The 18,323-nt window shown below is 44.0% G+C and overlaps 1 protein-coding gene across 1 annotated transcript in view; it reads left to right on the forward strand.

Annotated features, from left to right (window-relative positions):
• The window catches only part of LOC144818189 (versican core protein-like), a 181,417-nt gene that overhangs the window by 122,826 nt on the left and 40,268 nt on the right, over positions 1-18,323 (forward strand). The window contains exon 8 of the mRNA XM_078675329.1: positions 10,812-15,476. Coding sequence (XP_078531455.1) covers positions 10,812-15,476 — 4,665 coding nt within the window. The remainder of the gene's footprint in view (positions 1-10,811; positions 15,477-18,323) is intronic.

The following is an 18,323-nucleotide window of genomic DNA, read 5'->3' on the forward strand; positions in this document are numbered from 1 at the left end:
TAATGGCTGATTAGGAGGAGGTGAAGTGCAACTATTTTTCTCCAACAAGGTGTTAAACTCAACTAACAAAACCAAAGATATTTTCAACACAGTACGGGAATTATGAAATCCTGATTGTGTAACCCCACCAATCCCCACCATACAGAAACTCTGCAATGAACTAAGTAGTTTTTTCATTGAAAAAATTAAGAAAATTCAGGAATCCAGAGATACCAAAGATAAGGAGGTGGAAAATTGTTCTGTAAATACCAACAATGACACCATGACCACCCTCCCATGGATAGGCCAAGATCAATTCTTGGAGTACCTAAACAAAATAAAATCAAGCTCCCCAAACGATGTATGTCCACCGGAAATAAAAAAAATTCCTCTTTAAAGCATTTCCAGAGACCATTCTCTCTCTTCTGAATCTTTCTTTAACCCAAAGGACAGTTCCACAAGCCTTTAAAGAAGCAATGATTATTCCACTTCAGAAAAAACAAGGAGTCGACCCCCAGAGGTTGGACAACTATAGGCCAATATCCCTCCTCCCCTTCGGCCAAAGTATTGGAGACACATGCCTCAGCACCTTTATTGAAAACACCAAGTTCTTAGACTCACATCAAGCAGGTTTCCGTGCAGCCCACTCCACTAAGTCCCTTATTCTATCTGTTAATGATGACCTAAAGGGGAAGGCTGATGTAGATAGCACTCAAGCCTTGATTCTCCAGGACCTGTCTGCAGCTTTCGATACCAGCAACCATGAGATCGTGGTGGACTGTGTGGCTGCAGCAGGTCTCAGTGGGACTGCCCTATATTGGTTTAAATCATTACATGCGGATAGAAAACAGTCAGTTTGGCTCCCTCCGTACAAATCTGGCATAGTAAATTTGGAATGTGGAGTACCACAGGGCTCATCCTTATCCCTGCATCTCTTCAATATTTATATCCACCCCCTCATTGTCGCACTTCGTTAGATGGGAGTTCAAATCTACAACTATGCTGATGATATGGAACTGGTCTTCCCCATCAACACATCTACATTCTAAGGAATTTCTCAAAAACGCCATGTTGTTCATCATGAACTGGATGAACAAAAACCAACTAAAACTCAATGCAGAGAAAACGTAAATCATCCTTCTCAGCAATAAACTTCAGCATTGGACCCCCGCCCAATGGCCCACTGAACTAGGCCCCCCCACACTAAAACACTCTATAAAAATCCTAGGCATACACATTGATTCAGATCTTAACATGAACACGCAGATTGGAGTAATCACCTCCGCCTGCTTCTTTCACCTGCGGAAACTGAGGAAAATCAGAAAACTTTTCAGCAGAGAAGCGTGTATCCAAATCATCATCTCCTTGATCCTATCAAGAATTGATTATGCCAACTCAATATACCTAGGCCTTCAGCACGACCAGATACATCGTCTGCAGCTAATACAAAATCAGGCAGCCAAAAATATATACCAACAAGGCAGACGATATCACGTGAAGCAGCTGCTAAAAGAGCTGCACTGGCACCCACTGGAGCAGCGCTCCTTGTTTAAAACTGACTGTATCCTGTTTAAAGCCTAACACAGAACTGGCCCAAAGTACATTTCCTCAAAAATCCATATGTACACCCCCACCGTACCTTAAGATCCATGCACAAGAACTTATTAGAGGTACCAGACTTTAGATGCAAAAGAACAGTAGGGTCACGCTTCTCAATACTAGGACCTACATTCTGGAATACCCTGCCACCCCCATTGAGATTCTAGTCATACCTCCTTTGCTTTAGGAAGATACTGAGGACCTGGCTCTTCACTAAAGCTTATAGCTAGACATGGACCTTTCTAACTAGTAACCCCTAATAGAGAGTAAAATTTCCAGCACCAAGAAACCTGTTGGTGAACGAGTGCTGTACAAGTCCTAATTAACATAACATAACATAACTGGGGTGGCTACAAGGTGTGAGACTGAAGGCAGCAGAAGGTGTGTGGGGGGCAAGAGCTTGCACCAAGGAGTATCCACGCAATGGCCAAATTGAGATTGGATAGTGGCCGCACTATAGGCCAGAGTGAAATGATTGCATAGGTCCTCTGCCAACAGGCCTCAGACCACTAGGTGAGAGCATGATATGTTCTTTGTCATGGAGTTTGGGTCTAGAATTGCATAGGTATATAACTGTAAATGCCATCAATAGGTTTACTATGAATAGGAGCAAAACTATTAACTATTATGATATGGTTGGCTAACAACAATACAGACATTGATGGCTTGTTCAGGGCCAGCTTTAGGGTGGTGCAACTGATGGTGCAGCACCGGGCACCAACCTTAGAGACGCCATTTGCTTTCTGATCAAAATAGGAACGAGGTCTGTCTTTCATTACCATGGTCTTCAGAGCATTACGTACTTTCAGTTTTGGTTCGTGTTTCTGTGAAACTTTAGCGTGCTGTTCAAATAGTAATGCAAAAACAACAATTGATGGACAGAATGCAGAACAATGTCATACATTCACCCTAGTACAGAGATCTGGGCCTAAATCCATCTTTGTTTTTGCTCACCATGCCATTCCAGTCTGAACCCAGCCATATGCAAATCAGTCTTGAACCTGTGCCCAATGGGAACAGTCCCGCCCAAACTGCCAGGCCATTGGTGCAGGTGGTGGGGACGCCAACAAATACTGTTGCACTGGCGCCACTAACACTACCAACACTACAGCCAGTCCTGGGCTCGTCTCCTGATTATATAATTAACTTAAGATTGAAAATCAGAAGTTTGCCTCCACTTAATATGCCTGAGAGCTCTGGATAAACACACAATGCTTATATGGGAGAAGGCCTTGCATGTGCCATGTTAATGTCCTTTGTTATTTTATAAAAGTAGCCTCGGCTTGTATCCACTGTTTAGCCCAGGCACTTGTTGAGTCACACTTTCTGTGAAAGTGCACCACAGGCGTGTGTTGCCCACTACTAACTACCCCCATACATGCCTCTGTATTATTGGACATTATTATTTTCTATAGGTCTTACGTTAGATAAGCACGCCATGCTCCTGATTATGAGTGGCCTTAAAATTACGACACGTTTGAAACTTATCAGATGCAATAATTATCGAAAATCACATATTCTGAGTTTCTGGGGAAGGGCTTGCAGATTTTGGTGCACCTAAACCGTCAGGCTACAGTAAATACTTTTCCAACTCAAAATTCGGGCAGCTTTGATCTGCCGAAACGTTAAGAAAGATGTGGTCTTCAGCACACCTGGTAATTATAGGGTGGGTAAATGACATACAGCTCAGAATTCCAACCTCTGCGCCAACAGGAAAACTCTGAACCATGTAAAATCAGGCTCCAGTTGTGTTGCGCCTATGTTTTAAAGACAAACATTATTTTAAACATTGAATATCTGTATGTGCACTTTCCTAAGCAGCTTTACTAGTCCGGGGACACACTTTATTGATCACTTATAGTTGTTGCAAAGAATAAACTATAGTTTCTTGGTGGCAAATGGCATAAGTAATGAATTTCTGGGGATTAGACAGCACGTTCCGGAGGTGGTGACTGGGTAGCGGATCAGTGAACGAATAGAATAAATAGATAATAACAAACACACAGGTCTCAGCTCCAGGTGGAGCACTAATGACAAATCGGGTGCAAACTACGATCCGCGCCGGACTCAGTATAACAACCATTGGTGGCTGGTATCAGGGCAGACTGGCGAAGCAGCATCAGGATTGGCTTGAGCGCTGTGAATTTGCACGCCCAGAGAGACTGGGAGCCTGTACTTTGCAGTCTCCAACCCGGCAACGCAGTGGGTTGGAGACAGCTTCAATGCGCATGTCACTTTGGCCTTCCTGAGATCGGTGGCCAACCTGACATCCGCACTGACAGCAGTGCTGCCCTCCACTCCTCCTCCAGCCTGTCATCGTCTACCCCCCCGCTCATTAGTGCTAAAAAGAAAAAACAATACTAAACCTGTATTATTAACATTTTATTTTCCGAGTTTTTCAGCTGCCAGCGGAGGAGGTGAGGGGTGGAGGAGGGTGATGCTCCTCCACCATAGTGGGGAAACCACCGCTGGTAACAACCTGGATGCAAAATCTGGTGGCCAAGTAAAGGACATGTGGTCTTAAAGGGCCCCTGAGTCAGCAATAACACACACATAGTGAGACGTCCCCCGTTTCAAGGTGCACATAGTTGAATGGGCCAAATTGCTCATTTATAAAATAGTAAACTCTGTAAAATGGTTGACAAGATAAGCTAAATGCATCCATTATAGATTTGTAAAAAGAAGAACATAAAAAAAACATATTCCTTTTATGTACGTTATGCAATGTGTCTTTGAATATTTGTATTTATATCAGAGAGACGGAAAATGTAGTGAGTGCCATCTTAAGCGTCAGAGGTAGTCTTTCCGCTGATCACCGCTCAAGGTGCGAAGCCGTTGCAATGTGTGTGTTATTCCCTAAAACTCTGCAGATGCTGGTAACAGAACATCCCCCCGCCCGTCACGGCCCCCACCCCCCTCGCGTGGGAACCAGTTGTCCACATTTCCAAGCCTCGTTTTCCAGGTGTTTTTGGTCATCGCCTGCGAACGTGCCAAGTTAAGGCTTGTCGAGAGAATGGCAGGTCCGCAGGGACCGACACTTCCAAATACTTCAGTAATGAATGGCCAGGGTTCGGGGACCCAGCATCTTTCATGAACTACAGAAACACCGGCCTGGGAGCGCGGGAGACCCCACAGTTCAGAGGCAGACGTCATTTGCTGCCCGGGGCCATTCATTAACAGGCCATAATGTGTTTTCCGGCCTTTCCACAAGATGAATCTTTTCTCGGCTTTAACTTACAAAGCATTATCCGACTAATTATAAGGCCCCAAAAGATACTTTAATTACAGGGATACAGAACATACAGGTAGTTTTAACTCCCAGAGTGTCACTGATGCACAGTGCTCTACGCACATGCATTCGATGGACACACGTTTGTTTTCTAAATATATAACAGACAGTTATTGGCCTTTTCTTCTGATTGCCTCTTACACCAAGTTATTGGCATGATATTAATTCTGTACGTAGAGTGCAGTACAACCCGATTAGCCTGCTAGGGCCGAGTTAATATCTCTAACCATTGCCTAATCAATACGTGGCATATAACGAGGTATGAAGGATTAACCGATAGTTCTGCGCCTTGATCTGAAGGTTCAACAAATCTCTCTGCTGGCCGTTCAGCTCACCACCCTTAATGACACTGTTGCTACAACTTGCAATTCATTTGTATGCATTGGAGAAAATAATGAATTCTTTTAAAAATATTGGAATCCTCAAGATTCCAAAAGTAAAGCTGCTTTACACATTTGCCATTACCTACTATTTTGTATAGACCTACATTGCTGGCTGGCCCCTATTTCCGGAAAACCCAGACGCGCATAAAAAATATAGATATAGACATCACACTTTCGTATTCCTTACTCCAAATGAAATAACTTTTCTTTTATTAGCAACACTTTGGATCTGTGCACTTTAGAGCACCAGCCAAATAACATATACCAGCTCCAGTTGGTTGTAAGTTAGATGAATGTGTCTGATGCACAACCAAACGGGTTCCAGAAAGGTCTTACTTTTCCAATGCACTAAACATTAACATATTTCCCAACCTTTGAGCCTCACTAGGGTATAAGATTCAGGGGTTTTGGAGGGTGAGACCGCTGAACTCACTGGAGATGACATATTTTTGGGAGGGTGAGGATTGTTCTGTTGGCGAGCAATGCCACTTTGGCGTCTGGGAAGCATCTTGTTTCTTTGTAGAGTGCATACGAGTCCAGGGAGGGGGACAGCCTTCCAGATGAAAGTGATCTGAGAGCTATGACTCCAGTTTCAGACAAGCAGAGGGCCCAGATCTATGGGATTCTTTTGCACAGTGGAACAAGCAGCAACATACATCACACCTGTGTTTAAATCCCCACGTCTGGTATGATATATGCACCTCTTTTAAGAGAGCTTAGCTTGCAAGTCTTAACACGTCTCATGGCTTTTGATCCCAACATTAGTGTGAAATTGGTCATGGGAAGCGTGCAGCAGATAAAGCGTGTGTGCAAAGCTGTTGCAGAAGCTGAGGTAGCGGCCAGCGGGGTCAGCAAGACTGTTAGGTTCCATAAGCTATGGTGGAGTCACACGCACCACAGGCGACTACATTCTCCCGCTCACGTAGGCTGAGGGCGGACATCTGGCGCAGCCACATACCGGCCTTCCTACTATTTTAGTTCACCGTGACGTCAGACTCATCTTTATTAAAATGTGCTTGGAAAAACGGAGGATCTCTTATCAGCCTCTCTGTTAAAAGTCCTTACTGCCTGATAGAGATTGGGTGTGAGCAGTATTGATTCTCACATACTCGAACCCAGATGAAAAGCAGAGGCTCATTTAAACCCAAAGGCCAGGCTTGTAGACAGGCACCCACGTCCACTGTCCACGCCTGCATTGGCAGGCTACTCAGTGAGATAACTATCAGGTATCCGGGCCAAGTGATGGTATCAACAGCTCTTTTTTCTTTAAGAAGGGCATTGTGTCCTAATGGGTGGCAGATTTTTGAGGTGAGTAATAGTGGATAAAGAACAGGGGACAATTAAAAAACGTTGTCTTTCTGATTCAATTATGTTATGTTTGGATCAATGAATGAATGATAAATACCCAATAAACCTTGAAATTCTTTATTACTTTTACAACTTTGACAAAGAGTTAAGTCATATGATCATCAATCAACCCAAACCATTATTGATAGATGTATATTATAGAGTCTAACCCATTAATTTGCATTTTGCCTAATACATCCTCGGAGATTGATTTGTATTTCACTGTAAAGTGTCAAGTACATTTGCACTTGAGCACATCTGAACAATAAGCCTGTTTGCTGGCAGTTCCTTGCAAAGGGTACTATTGTTTAAAGTGGACATCCAGGGTAAAGGAAAACATGCATTTACAATGCAATGGTCTCGGCATTGTTAAAGTTAGAGCTATTGGCATTGCTCATGATATTATTTTTATTTAGGTTTTTGTTTTTAAAACATAGAAATAAATGGCATTGTCATTTACAATGCCAATAGCTTAATCTTTCGCAAATGCGAGACCTATTGCATTTGCATCCACACACACAGCCACACACACAAAGCCACCCACACACACATACAGAGCCACCCACACAGAGTCATTCACATAGAGCCACCCACACACACACACAGAGCCACCTACACACACACACACACAGTCACCCACACACAGACAGAGCCACCCACACACAGACAGAGCCACCCTCAGACAGAGAGCCACCCACACACAGACAGAGCCACCTACAAAAAAAGCTACCCACACAGAGCCACACACACACAGAGCCACACACACAGACACACAGACACACAGAGCCACACACACGGACACACAGAGCCACACAGAGCCACACACACAGACACACAGAGCCACAGACACAAAGAGACACACAGAGCCACAGACACACAGACACAGAGCCACACACACAGAGCCACAGACACACAGACACAGAGCCCAGCACACACACACAGAGCCCAACACACACACACACAGAGCCCAACACACACACACAGAGCCCAACACACACACAGCCTAACACACACACACACACACACACACACACAGACATTCCTCAGTCTAGGTCAGCTACACGCCCATCTCTGCCCAGTAACGTCCCAGGGAACAGAGGCAAGAAAAAAACGATGGCAAGCAGGGAACAATCAGAAGCAGGGAACAGCAGCAGGAAACAGAGGCAAGAAAAAAACGAACAGCAGCAGGGAACAGAGGCAAGAAAAAAACGAACAGCAACAGGGAACAGAGGCAAGAAAAAAACGATCAGCAGCAGGTAACAGAGGCAAGAAAAAAAGTTTTCTATAAGGAATATCCGGGTAATTGTCAGTAATGGCTGCAACCCTTCTCTCCTATCTATATGTATAAATTGAATCATCAATGGGATGAATGAAAGCGTTTTGTTATTTGTATATCAAGTTGCCATTAAACCACAGTTCAAACCTCTCCCGAGATGTCCAACACTGAATTTTAATCATTGCAATTTACCTGCATGTAAAGTGGCGTCATTTTACATGCGACACATTTAGCTAACCATTATTTAACACTTACTCAATTCTGGAACATTTAGTTTCACTATTAACAATGTAAGCACAAGCCACATTAGAGCTCAATGAAGCAATGTTGGCTAAAAGCAGGACTGAGTGAATTCATCTTGCATGGCAAGGGTTCACTTGGCTGTTTGTCTGACACCTACCCAAGCACTTCAGTGAGCTGCATACCCGAGACAAAATGGACAGCTCTGTGAGTTGGTGCCCTCCCGCTACAATCTCTCGAATTTTAGAGCAATCTCTAGCTCACAGGTTATATTCATGGCAGAACAAATTTGTCAATTCTTCTCACAATATCGCTTCTTTTCGACAGCAAAGACGTGCTCACGGGCAGCTCCATTGCTGCGGAGCCCGTTACCCGGCAGGAGTCGCTCAGGCCAAGGAATGTCACCGCCGCTGTCCTCCTACGCGTGCCGGGGGCAGCGCCTCGTGCAGCGTCTCTTGGCTCGCACTCCATCTGAGGCTAAGATGGAAGGGGGAGGCGAGAGCGGGACGGAGGTGGGAGGTGAGAGCGGGACGGAGGAGGGCTGTGGGCAGAGGGAAGGGGGAGGCGAGAGCGGGACGGAGCAGGGCTGTGGGCACAGGGAAGGGGAGGCGAAAGCGGGACGGAGGAGGGCGGCGGGCAGAGGGAAGGGGTGAGGCGAGAGCGGGACGGAGGAGGGCTGCGGGCAGAGGGAAGGGGGGGAGGTGAGCGGAGCCGAGCAGCTGTTGAAAGAGCCGAAATACGGCGGGGGGAAGACTGGGGGCCACCATGTTTCTCCGAGGTCCTCTGGCACTTCATCGTTTTACAGCAACCTACTTTGTAGAACCAGTTGAAAGACGTATTTTTACCATCTGCCTTTCTGGTCTACGACCACATGCTGATGCCACCCGATTTCATCTAGCGCCTAGAGCTGTCCTCTTATCCGCTAGGTTCTTCAGAAGGCTAGCTATACAACCGGATGGAAGGCTGCGTGGCCCTTCCACCCAGACTCGTTATGGAAGATCAGTTTGACCGTTCACCTCCATGCATTAAGTACGAGGGGCTCGCAGGGCGCGCCTTTTGTCTTTATATAGCATAGGAAAATGTTTGCACAACCAGGATTGGGTAACGTCTCGGCTCGGGTGACCGGCCGCACCGGCTGCGCTAGTGGTTTGGAGCATCGCAGTGGGAGGGACCACTGTTGTGTGCACGTGCATCCACAGTGGGCCTGAATAGGCAGCAGGGAGCTGCGGGCATGTACCGCATGTGCTAGTCACTGGAGACGTGGTCTTTAGGCACTATGTACAAAGGACGCTTTTAACCTGCGAATGACACTTCTTCATATGAGTGAGTTTAAGCAGTTTTTGAACATTTCTAAATATTGCAAGTGCGTGAAATGAGCGCCGTACCTAAACAGCACTCTGAAGTTCTCTTCTGCTTCATTCTTGGATGTTCACCAGGGATGTGGCCAGTTACGGGCGACGTGCCATTCTAGAAAAAGAAGAAAGACAGTAACTAGAGAAGCATTTAGCGGCCGTCTTCGATTGGGATACTATTGTCTTTAAAGCTTAAATGCCGGTGCCATTTTGTATACTAGGGTCATATGTGCAGTGAAGATGGGCCTTAATTATTCCGATTTTCCCTATTCGTGAGTTGTGGGTGGGTGTCCCAGATTTTGGTGTCTTACATACCACGTCTGGTGTCCGTGTCACTGAATGTAGCCGCTATGGTGGATTCATGCTTCAGGCTTCAGACAAGAGAATCGCGAGCACAAGTTATTCCTTTAAACAACTGAATGGGTGCCAGTTCATTTTATTAGGACAAAGTTATAGTGGCCTGCAAATACACTCAGTGGACCTTGCAAATCGCTGGGTCCGAGCAGGCAACCGGGAGAAAGGAGCTGAGGTGGTGGAAACACCACCATGTTTCTCCGAGGTGAAGCAGAAATGCCTCGGAGAAATGCACAATCGTTTTGGGATTCGGGGGCGTGTTTTTCTTTCTCTCCTCTTCCCATTGGCTTGAATGTAAAATTCCAGCCAATGGGAAGAGGAGAGAAAGAAAACAGAAAGAAATGAAAAAACACACTGCCGAATCCCAAAAAGACGGGGCTTAAACGGACAGACGCCCTTCTTCTCCAATGGCTGGCCTCCGTTTAGGAAGCCAGCCAATGGAGAAGAGGGGCGGGTTTAAGCCCCCATACTCTAAGACATAAAATCTCGCCAGCGAGACTGTGCAAGCGCAGCCTTCGCTAGGCCGTGACCTAAAAAGGTGCTGTTTATCCAGTCCTTCATCTCTAACAACCTCCGACGATAGAAATTCTAGATTGTTGGCTTGTTTGATAGCATCTGATTGGGTTTTGAGATGTATAGTGACATCATTCACCGAGTAGGCCCTTTCATTCCAGTAAATCAAAAGATCACCTGTCATAGGCTGTATCTCAGTTTTCAATTAACTTAAATTCACTTCAAACAGCATTCCAAACAGCAGGGACTGAAAGTAGCGGCACCAGGATGGCCCAATTTAAAATCTGTGCCCGTTGAACAGTGCTCCAAAGAAGGAAAGACTGTAGACAAATATTCGAACCTGGTGCACCAGATAACAAATTAGTAAAATGAGCAAAATGGTATAAAAGTATATATGAAAACGTCATAGATAATCACATGATTAGCATATTAGGCATGTGTGCATTTACTAAAATGGCTTCTATTTTAACTTTTCACAGGTCCAGTGAACCCAATTTTGGAACTCTTGAACCAGAGAGGTCATCTTCAGCTTCCTGAGTATGGTGACCATCTTATAGTTGACTTGTTGCCCATATTTACACCAGAGGAGGAAGAGGCCGACTGTGAGAACTCTACTATTGAATCAACCTCTCCTACTGTAAAGTTTATCAATGGAAAACAGGAAATCACTAGTGCGCCTAAAGACCGAGAAGCCGTAGAGGCAAAAAGTGACCTCATTGAAAGTGTGGCACCGTCAAAACACATTGAGACATCTGAAGTTAGTGAAGTAGATGCTACTGTAACATATGTGGATGAGGCAACAGGTACAAGTCTACCTGATTTGTCAAGACTAACTGACCAATCTGCAGAGGTAGAAGATGTTGGGCCTACAACAAGTGCTTCAGTTTCTGAATCTATCTACAGTGGAGATTCAGATTCATTTACAGAAGGTCTCTCTCATAGTGTCATATTAGCAACTGGAGAGACCCCATTAGAAGCAGTGACAAACAAGGATATTATGATTCCTCAAACCCCATCTGAAGCCACAAAACCCGTAACCTTCACAGCACTGGAATATTCTGGAGATGATTCTAGTGATGTGCAATCATCTGGTACAGTGGTTACAGAGATTGTGAAGTTAACATCAGATGAAGATGTTGAGGAGAGGACTACCCCGCCATCTTCTTCCAGCACCATTGAAGACTCTGTTACTTTGGACACAACTGAGGAAGATGTAATGCCGAAAACCTCCATTCATACTGATGTGCTTTCTACATCACAAAGTCTTGTGGAAGCTGCACCATCTCAAATAGTGAAGACTGAGTTAGAACCCACTTCAATTTTAAATCAAGAAGGCTCTGGAGACATAGAAGAAACCACAATGACACAGGGAACAGATTTATCACAGACTGATCTGATTATAACAACAGGCCATACCTTGATTAAAGAGCTCGATGTCAGTACTCTTCAAACTACAGTAAATATTCCTGGTGAATTAGAACACGTTTCTGAAACATCTGCGCCTCCACTGGAAAAAGTTTCTCCAGAAGCTCTAAAAAGCCTGACAGATACTGTTCCAACTGAAAGTGCTACTGGAATAGTGACAGAAGAAAGTGTTTCTTTGATACCTTTAGATGATAAAACAGATTCCATGAGCCCTACAACTTCACCTGCACCTGATTCAACTGATACAGACTCTCAAAAGATCATAAGTGAGAAAGAAGCAGAGGGCTCAGCGTTTGAAGAGATGCCTTCAGGTCAGGTACCAACATCAGAACCGACAATAGAACACGAGGGTTCTGTGTTGTACATTCCCTCAACTGAGAAAACCCCTTTTGAAGAAATGGGCTCTGGGTCAGAAATAAGCACCTCCAGTCTAATTTCAGAGGCTCCAATGCATCCAAAAGATAGCACTGTATTGACTTTTATAGAGCAAGGCTCTGGAGACATAGACTCAGTCACAGAAACTGTCGCCAGTGTGTCTGTACCTCATTCTGAGGTAAAGGAGATCATTATTGGTAGCACTGTTTCTGCACAAGAACAGCATCTCACTACTGAGCCAACATCAATAATGTTCTCAACAGAAGAAGTGCCTGTCACAACTTCTGAGGATATACAGGCTGCCACTACAGGGAAAGAAGTTGAACAACAGCAAGAGATTGAAGGATCTACAGAGAGCATGTATACCTCTAGCACAGACAAAGCATTGCAACAACAACTGGAGACAGAAGCAACTGTTGTTTCTACTGCGTTCTTGTTATCTGCAGATGGCACAACAGTATCTCCTTCCCAGACTGAAGCAGGAGTACAATCTGTTGATGGTTCAGGGGATGAACTTTTCCCAGATTTTCCTGTAGCAGGCATTGCTAGTACAAAGACTCCAGGGACGCTCCCTACTCCAATTGAAAGTGAAAATGTTCACTCTTCAGCGTCTTCCACAGAGGAAAACTTAGTTGCCCCACTTCCTATTGAAAAACCATCATTAGCAGAGCCAACTAGCATCACACAGGTGGCTGAGGAAAGTTCAATACAGACATTAATCAGTACTGAAACCTCATTACAAGAGCAAGGATCGGGATCTGGAGATCTAGAGAGAGCCACTGAGTCTGTCTCTAAAGCATTGAATGAAGATCTGGAATCTGGGAGTGGTGAAGAACAAAGTGGAAGTGGAGATGAAGAGACTTCGCCTGGACAGATTTCAACAAGCACAGAGAGTGATGAATCCTTGACAGAAAGACAAGACAGGCCAACAACCAGCCATCCACAAGTAGAACTTGTTTCAATAGCCCACCCTCTGGAGGGAACTATTGCCACTAAAGGAGCATTAGAAGAAACATCTGTTTCAGGAAGTGAAATCCCTACAAGTGCAGCAGTAAGCTCCGAATTTCTGTTTTTTGGAGAAGGCCCTGGGGAAGGTATTATGTCTACCCCATCTCAAATCAAAGAATCAGATTCTATCAGTTCCTCTGATGAGCAAAAACTCTTTAGATCCACAAGCCCTGCGCCATATGTATCTGAAAGTGGAGAGCCAACAGATTCTACAAGCACACCAAGATTACTTGAGACTAGCCGTACTGATGAACTTTATTCAGGAGCTGGTGAAGATGTTAGACCACCAACATTTGCAACTGAATTAGCCCCAGAAACAGTTGTCAGCATTGTTCCTTCTACATCAATTCCAATTGAAGCAAGTTCTCAGGTTATTCCTTCCGTAGAGCATAGCACACAATTGGACCACATTTCATCAGAAAGTGATGGTGTAACACAAACAGAACATGTCAGACAAGAGCTTGGAAGTGTGACTGAAAGCTTAGTGACGCCTACTTTTTCTGCTCATGAGGAGGTATCATCCGATAATACCATTCCAACGGACTCAGCTTTAGTTAGTGTAGCAATCAGTACAGAAATCGAAGACAAAATAACTGATCCAAACTTATTTGAAAGTTCTGCAGAAGGATCGGGCATGCAGATTTCCTTAGAAACAGAAAAAGTTTCTGTTTTGCCTGTTGATTTAAAAGAAGAAACTCAAACAAGCCCAACTAGCTCTCACATAAGTTCTTTTATAGATATCAGTTCATCAGAAGACACAATCACATCAGTGGATATAACTACAGGACATGTTGACAAGGAACCAGATGAAATAATTGAAATGACCGAAAGAACAGTTGTTGAAGAACCACAGAAACATGGTAGCATCCCTCCTGAAACAACTATTATAGATATGGACATTGTAGAATCTAAGCACACAGATGTGCAAGATCTACATGTACCAACTGAAGCATCTTTCCTTTCTGCTGGCAAATATCAAACTTCGCCAAGTCTACTTTTACTAGAAGACACAACAGAAGGATCTGGTCTGAATATTATATCCAGCTCTGATCCACCAATGACACAAACACATTTAGCAGCAGAATCCGCTGCCACAGTAGAACAAACAAGTTCCAAAGTGATTGATGATCTTCATCACACAACACAATCTTCCATTTCTGAGCCAGAAATTATAGAATCCATTTCAACAGTATCCTTACTTCCTAGTCAGGCTTCAACCCCTGAAATTGACATTGATACCACAACATCCCCATTGGATTCAGGACTTTTAGTTGCAGAGACAACACTGGAGGAGCGATTGGAATTAAGCACGCAGACTGTAATCCAGTCTACTTTTACCCAAAGTCAAATAGAATCTACAGTTGAATATTTAGAAAGCGAGTCTGTTGAAAGTGAAACAGAGACACCCAGGATTGCTTTACAACCAGAAGTAACTGATGAAGAGGTGCCTGATGTACAAACATCTCCCACAGAGCTAGTTTCACAGAGCATTGGACACTTGCCCGGTGGGACTGAAGAACAAAGTCTGTCAGAGGGCATAGATACACACTCAACTCCTGAGGAACAAACTCAAAAACCTTCTTTCACAGTCATTTTGATTAATGGGGCATCTGAGTACCCACATCAAATTATCCCTAGTACTTTGCCATCATCTGATTCAGCTATAGGTAAACTTGCTTCAGAACAAGAAGTAATTTCTAAAGTTGCCGCAACCTACAAGCCCTTGCTTGATGAACAATATAATGAAACTGAGACAACTTCAAAATCCGTATCTGAAAGTGAAGCTGAAATCGATGAACAAATAACAGAGAGCACACAAGAGACAGTTCATGTTGATTCTACTACTGAGACACCTGACAATGAAGATGTTTCTGCTGAAACATTCACGGATGAGACCCACACTGACTCCCTTGTGTCTGCCAAGCAAGTTATAGAAGACTATACAGAGGGTGCAACAGCATCTGGGTCTGAGGAGGCTAAAACCCAAAAGGAGGATGTAGAAGTATCTACTACACCTCCAGATTCACTGCCTGATAAACCCACTGACAGCACACCATCCATACTTGGTACTCCTGAAAAGACAGCAACATCATCCCCTCTTGACATGACTGTAGAAACACAAACCGCACTTGTGGTACAGAAGGATGCATCCACCATTTCGTCGATCATTGCTACTGAACAAACAGCAGTAGAAGAAAGCGTTTCTGAACCTGATCAACACATGCCAGTAACTGGAGACGAGAGACCGCAGACCAATCTTTCAGATGTTACAAATGAAACTGAGTTTCTCATTGGCACCAGTGAACCATACGATGAAGCTGAAGTAAATATACCAGGTAAAGGAGAGTTGTTTTTTTAATCTGCCTCTTGCAGATTTTATTTGTCAAAATGTAAGGATTTGTTTTTTTTTTTGGTACATTTTAGCAATTTATGTTACTTGTAAATGTGCCTTCCGAGATGAAAGGAGAAAGAGAAAAATACAAGTTGTGTCTTCCATTTCATATATCGTTGTTTTTATTTGTGTCTCAAAATGGGAGCTTCCATTATTTTTCAATGTGTCCCAGGCCCTGAAGAAGTTTATGAATTTGAGATCCTCAATCATATATATTGATTGTTAACATCATTGGCGATCTCAATATTTCAGTGTTTCTGCTCGTCCAGGCAAGCAGTACTCAAACCAAACATGCTGAAAGACATTGTCTAGAACTGAGTCATCAATATTAAAGCATATCGATTTGGTTCTTTCCAAAGAAGTTCAACTCATAGCAAATTTGATGCAGAACCTTTGTAAATGCCATTCTCCCCCAAAAGAGGACATAGGTTGCCTGGCTGAAGACATAGAGAATGAAGAGTTGCAGTAATGAGTCCATGACCAACATGATCCACAGATTTTTTATTTTATTTTATATTTAGTAGAAATTCTTGAGGGTAGTCTTGACAAATTGTCAATATAAATATGAATTCTACATGGTATCTGAAATATTAGATAGCTTCTCAATGTGAAATGGGATTTATTGCTAGCTGGATTACCCAGTCTGCCTCATTATCTTGGCCAGACTTGCTGCACTCAGCTGTTAAATCTCCTGTTTTATTGGACGCCGGGCAACATCCAATGCCTTACACTAGCTGGAATGGGACAAGAGAAGAAGAGGAACAGTTTCGATGTCAAGCTTGAGCGGAGCACCTTTACTATATGGGATTTTCAACTATACTTTTGGTCCTGAGGTTGGGGGTTCTTGGATTTATCTGCTTGACGCTGTCAGTGTAGCCATTAACCGTACAGAGCATCAATATACAGATCTGAAAAGCACAACAAGAACGAAGCCCACAGGGGTTGGTTCTTTGACCCAGGCTGCAGAAGGTATGAGTAGTTGTGCTTGTTTTCCATGTAGTGCATATCACTCATTCCACTTGAAGACTGCAACAAATCGGGCCCGATTCACAAAGGTGAACTGAGACGAAAGTCTAACTTTATGACTTTTGGTATTCACAAAAAGCATCTACTACTCGTAAATGTCCTTTGTGAATACCAAACGTTGAGCTTTACAATTCTCGGTATTCACAAAGGGCATTTACGTGTAGTAAATGGCCTTTGTGAATACCGAAAGTCGTAAAGTTAGACTTTTGTCTTATTTTATACCTTTGTGAATCGGGTCCCTAGTTTTGAAAGATAGACTCCAAAGGACGCCCTGCTCAAATTTCGATCCTGCAGAAAATATGAGCAGTATTTAACTCCTAAGTCCAGTCAAACTCCCTCCCCATATACTAGGGCTGGGTTGCTATACTACTTTTGCATCAACATATTTGGAAGCAAGTGCTAGATAGCGGGGTTTGGTGCCAGTCAGAATTTGAGAGGAGATATTTACGTGAGGTGAAGATGCTAGTAGTGTGTGTTTTGGTGTCTGTGTTTTCACATCTTAGAATCTTATTACATTAGATCAACGTTTGTTACAATCATCAAATTCATAAAAACACTGTTCCAATCTTGATGGGACGGAACATGATCTAGGGAATAATTTGCTCTGCTTGGATCCTGATTCCATTTAAAATATGTGTGGGGTAAACATGTTCTGTGCAGTACTCTCCGAGTTACTAGTTTTCTTCCCACCACATCCCAGTTTCTGCTAAGCATTCTCAACCAGAGCCCAGCTTCAAATGACTGTTTCTCCTATACCTCGAGATGTTAAAGAGGCTCCTGGTAAGAACAAGAAATCCAAGCAGTGCTCCACTGCTGCCTGCAGCTGGTTGCTCAATTTCAGATAACCACCACCTGCCCAAAGGAGTGACCACAAACCACAGTTCAGATGAAGCCATGCTTATGTCCACAGAAGGTTGAAAATAACTGAATGGGGTCCTTCCTGCTCTGCAAAAGGCTGTCCTGGCCTGCCCAAACTAGGGGCGAAGCTTATCTTTGACTTGGACACCTAAGGTCTCATTTATGAGGCTGTGCGTCACTTTTACGCCGCCGGTGCGTCACTTTTAGTGACACACCAGTGGCGTAAAAAATGCGCCTTGTTGCGCCATATTTACAAAGTGACGCATCTAGGTAGATGCATCACTTTGTAAACCCCTGCGCCACATTATACCTGCGCCAGGTATAATGTATGCAAGGGGGGCGTTTTGACGCAAGAAAGGGTCATGGAAGTGACGCAGAGAAATCTATAAGATTTCACTGCGCCACTTCTAGGACACAAATGCGTCAATTTCTTACGCCTGCCTCACAGCAGGCGTAAGACTGACGCAGGCCCTTTCACATGGGGCTTGCCCCATGTGGAAAGACACATTGCTGGAGTTGCGTCACTTTTGTGACACACTTCAGCAATGCGTCACTTTTGCGTCATACAGATACGTCAGAAATACTGACGTATCTGTAACTCCTTACGCCATGATGCGTCATACTGTAAATATGACGCATCATTGGTGTCGCTAGGAGGGCGCAGTGAAAAGTGACGCATCGCTGTTTTCACGCAGCGATGCTTCACTTTTCATAAATGAGGCCCCTAGAACCCAATACAATCTGCAAAGCGTAGCGTTCCTGTGCAAATGTGGTTTGTAGCTGGTTCTTTGTGCGGCTTGGGTTTGGAGTAAAGAAATGCCAACCGTTTTCACAGCCCTGGTCCATTCTGTTTATACAAATAAAACTTCATTCTTGGGGGAAAAAAAGTATGAAATGAAGAGGGAGT

This window comes from Lissotriton helveticus, chromosome 2_1 (genome assembly GCF_964261635.1).
Source record: "Lissotriton helveticus chromosome 2_1, aLisHel1.1, whole genome shotgun sequence".
In the NCBI taxonomy this organism is placed as follows: Eukaryota; Metazoa; Chordata; class Amphibia; order Caudata; family Salamandridae; genus Lissotriton; species Lissotriton helveticus.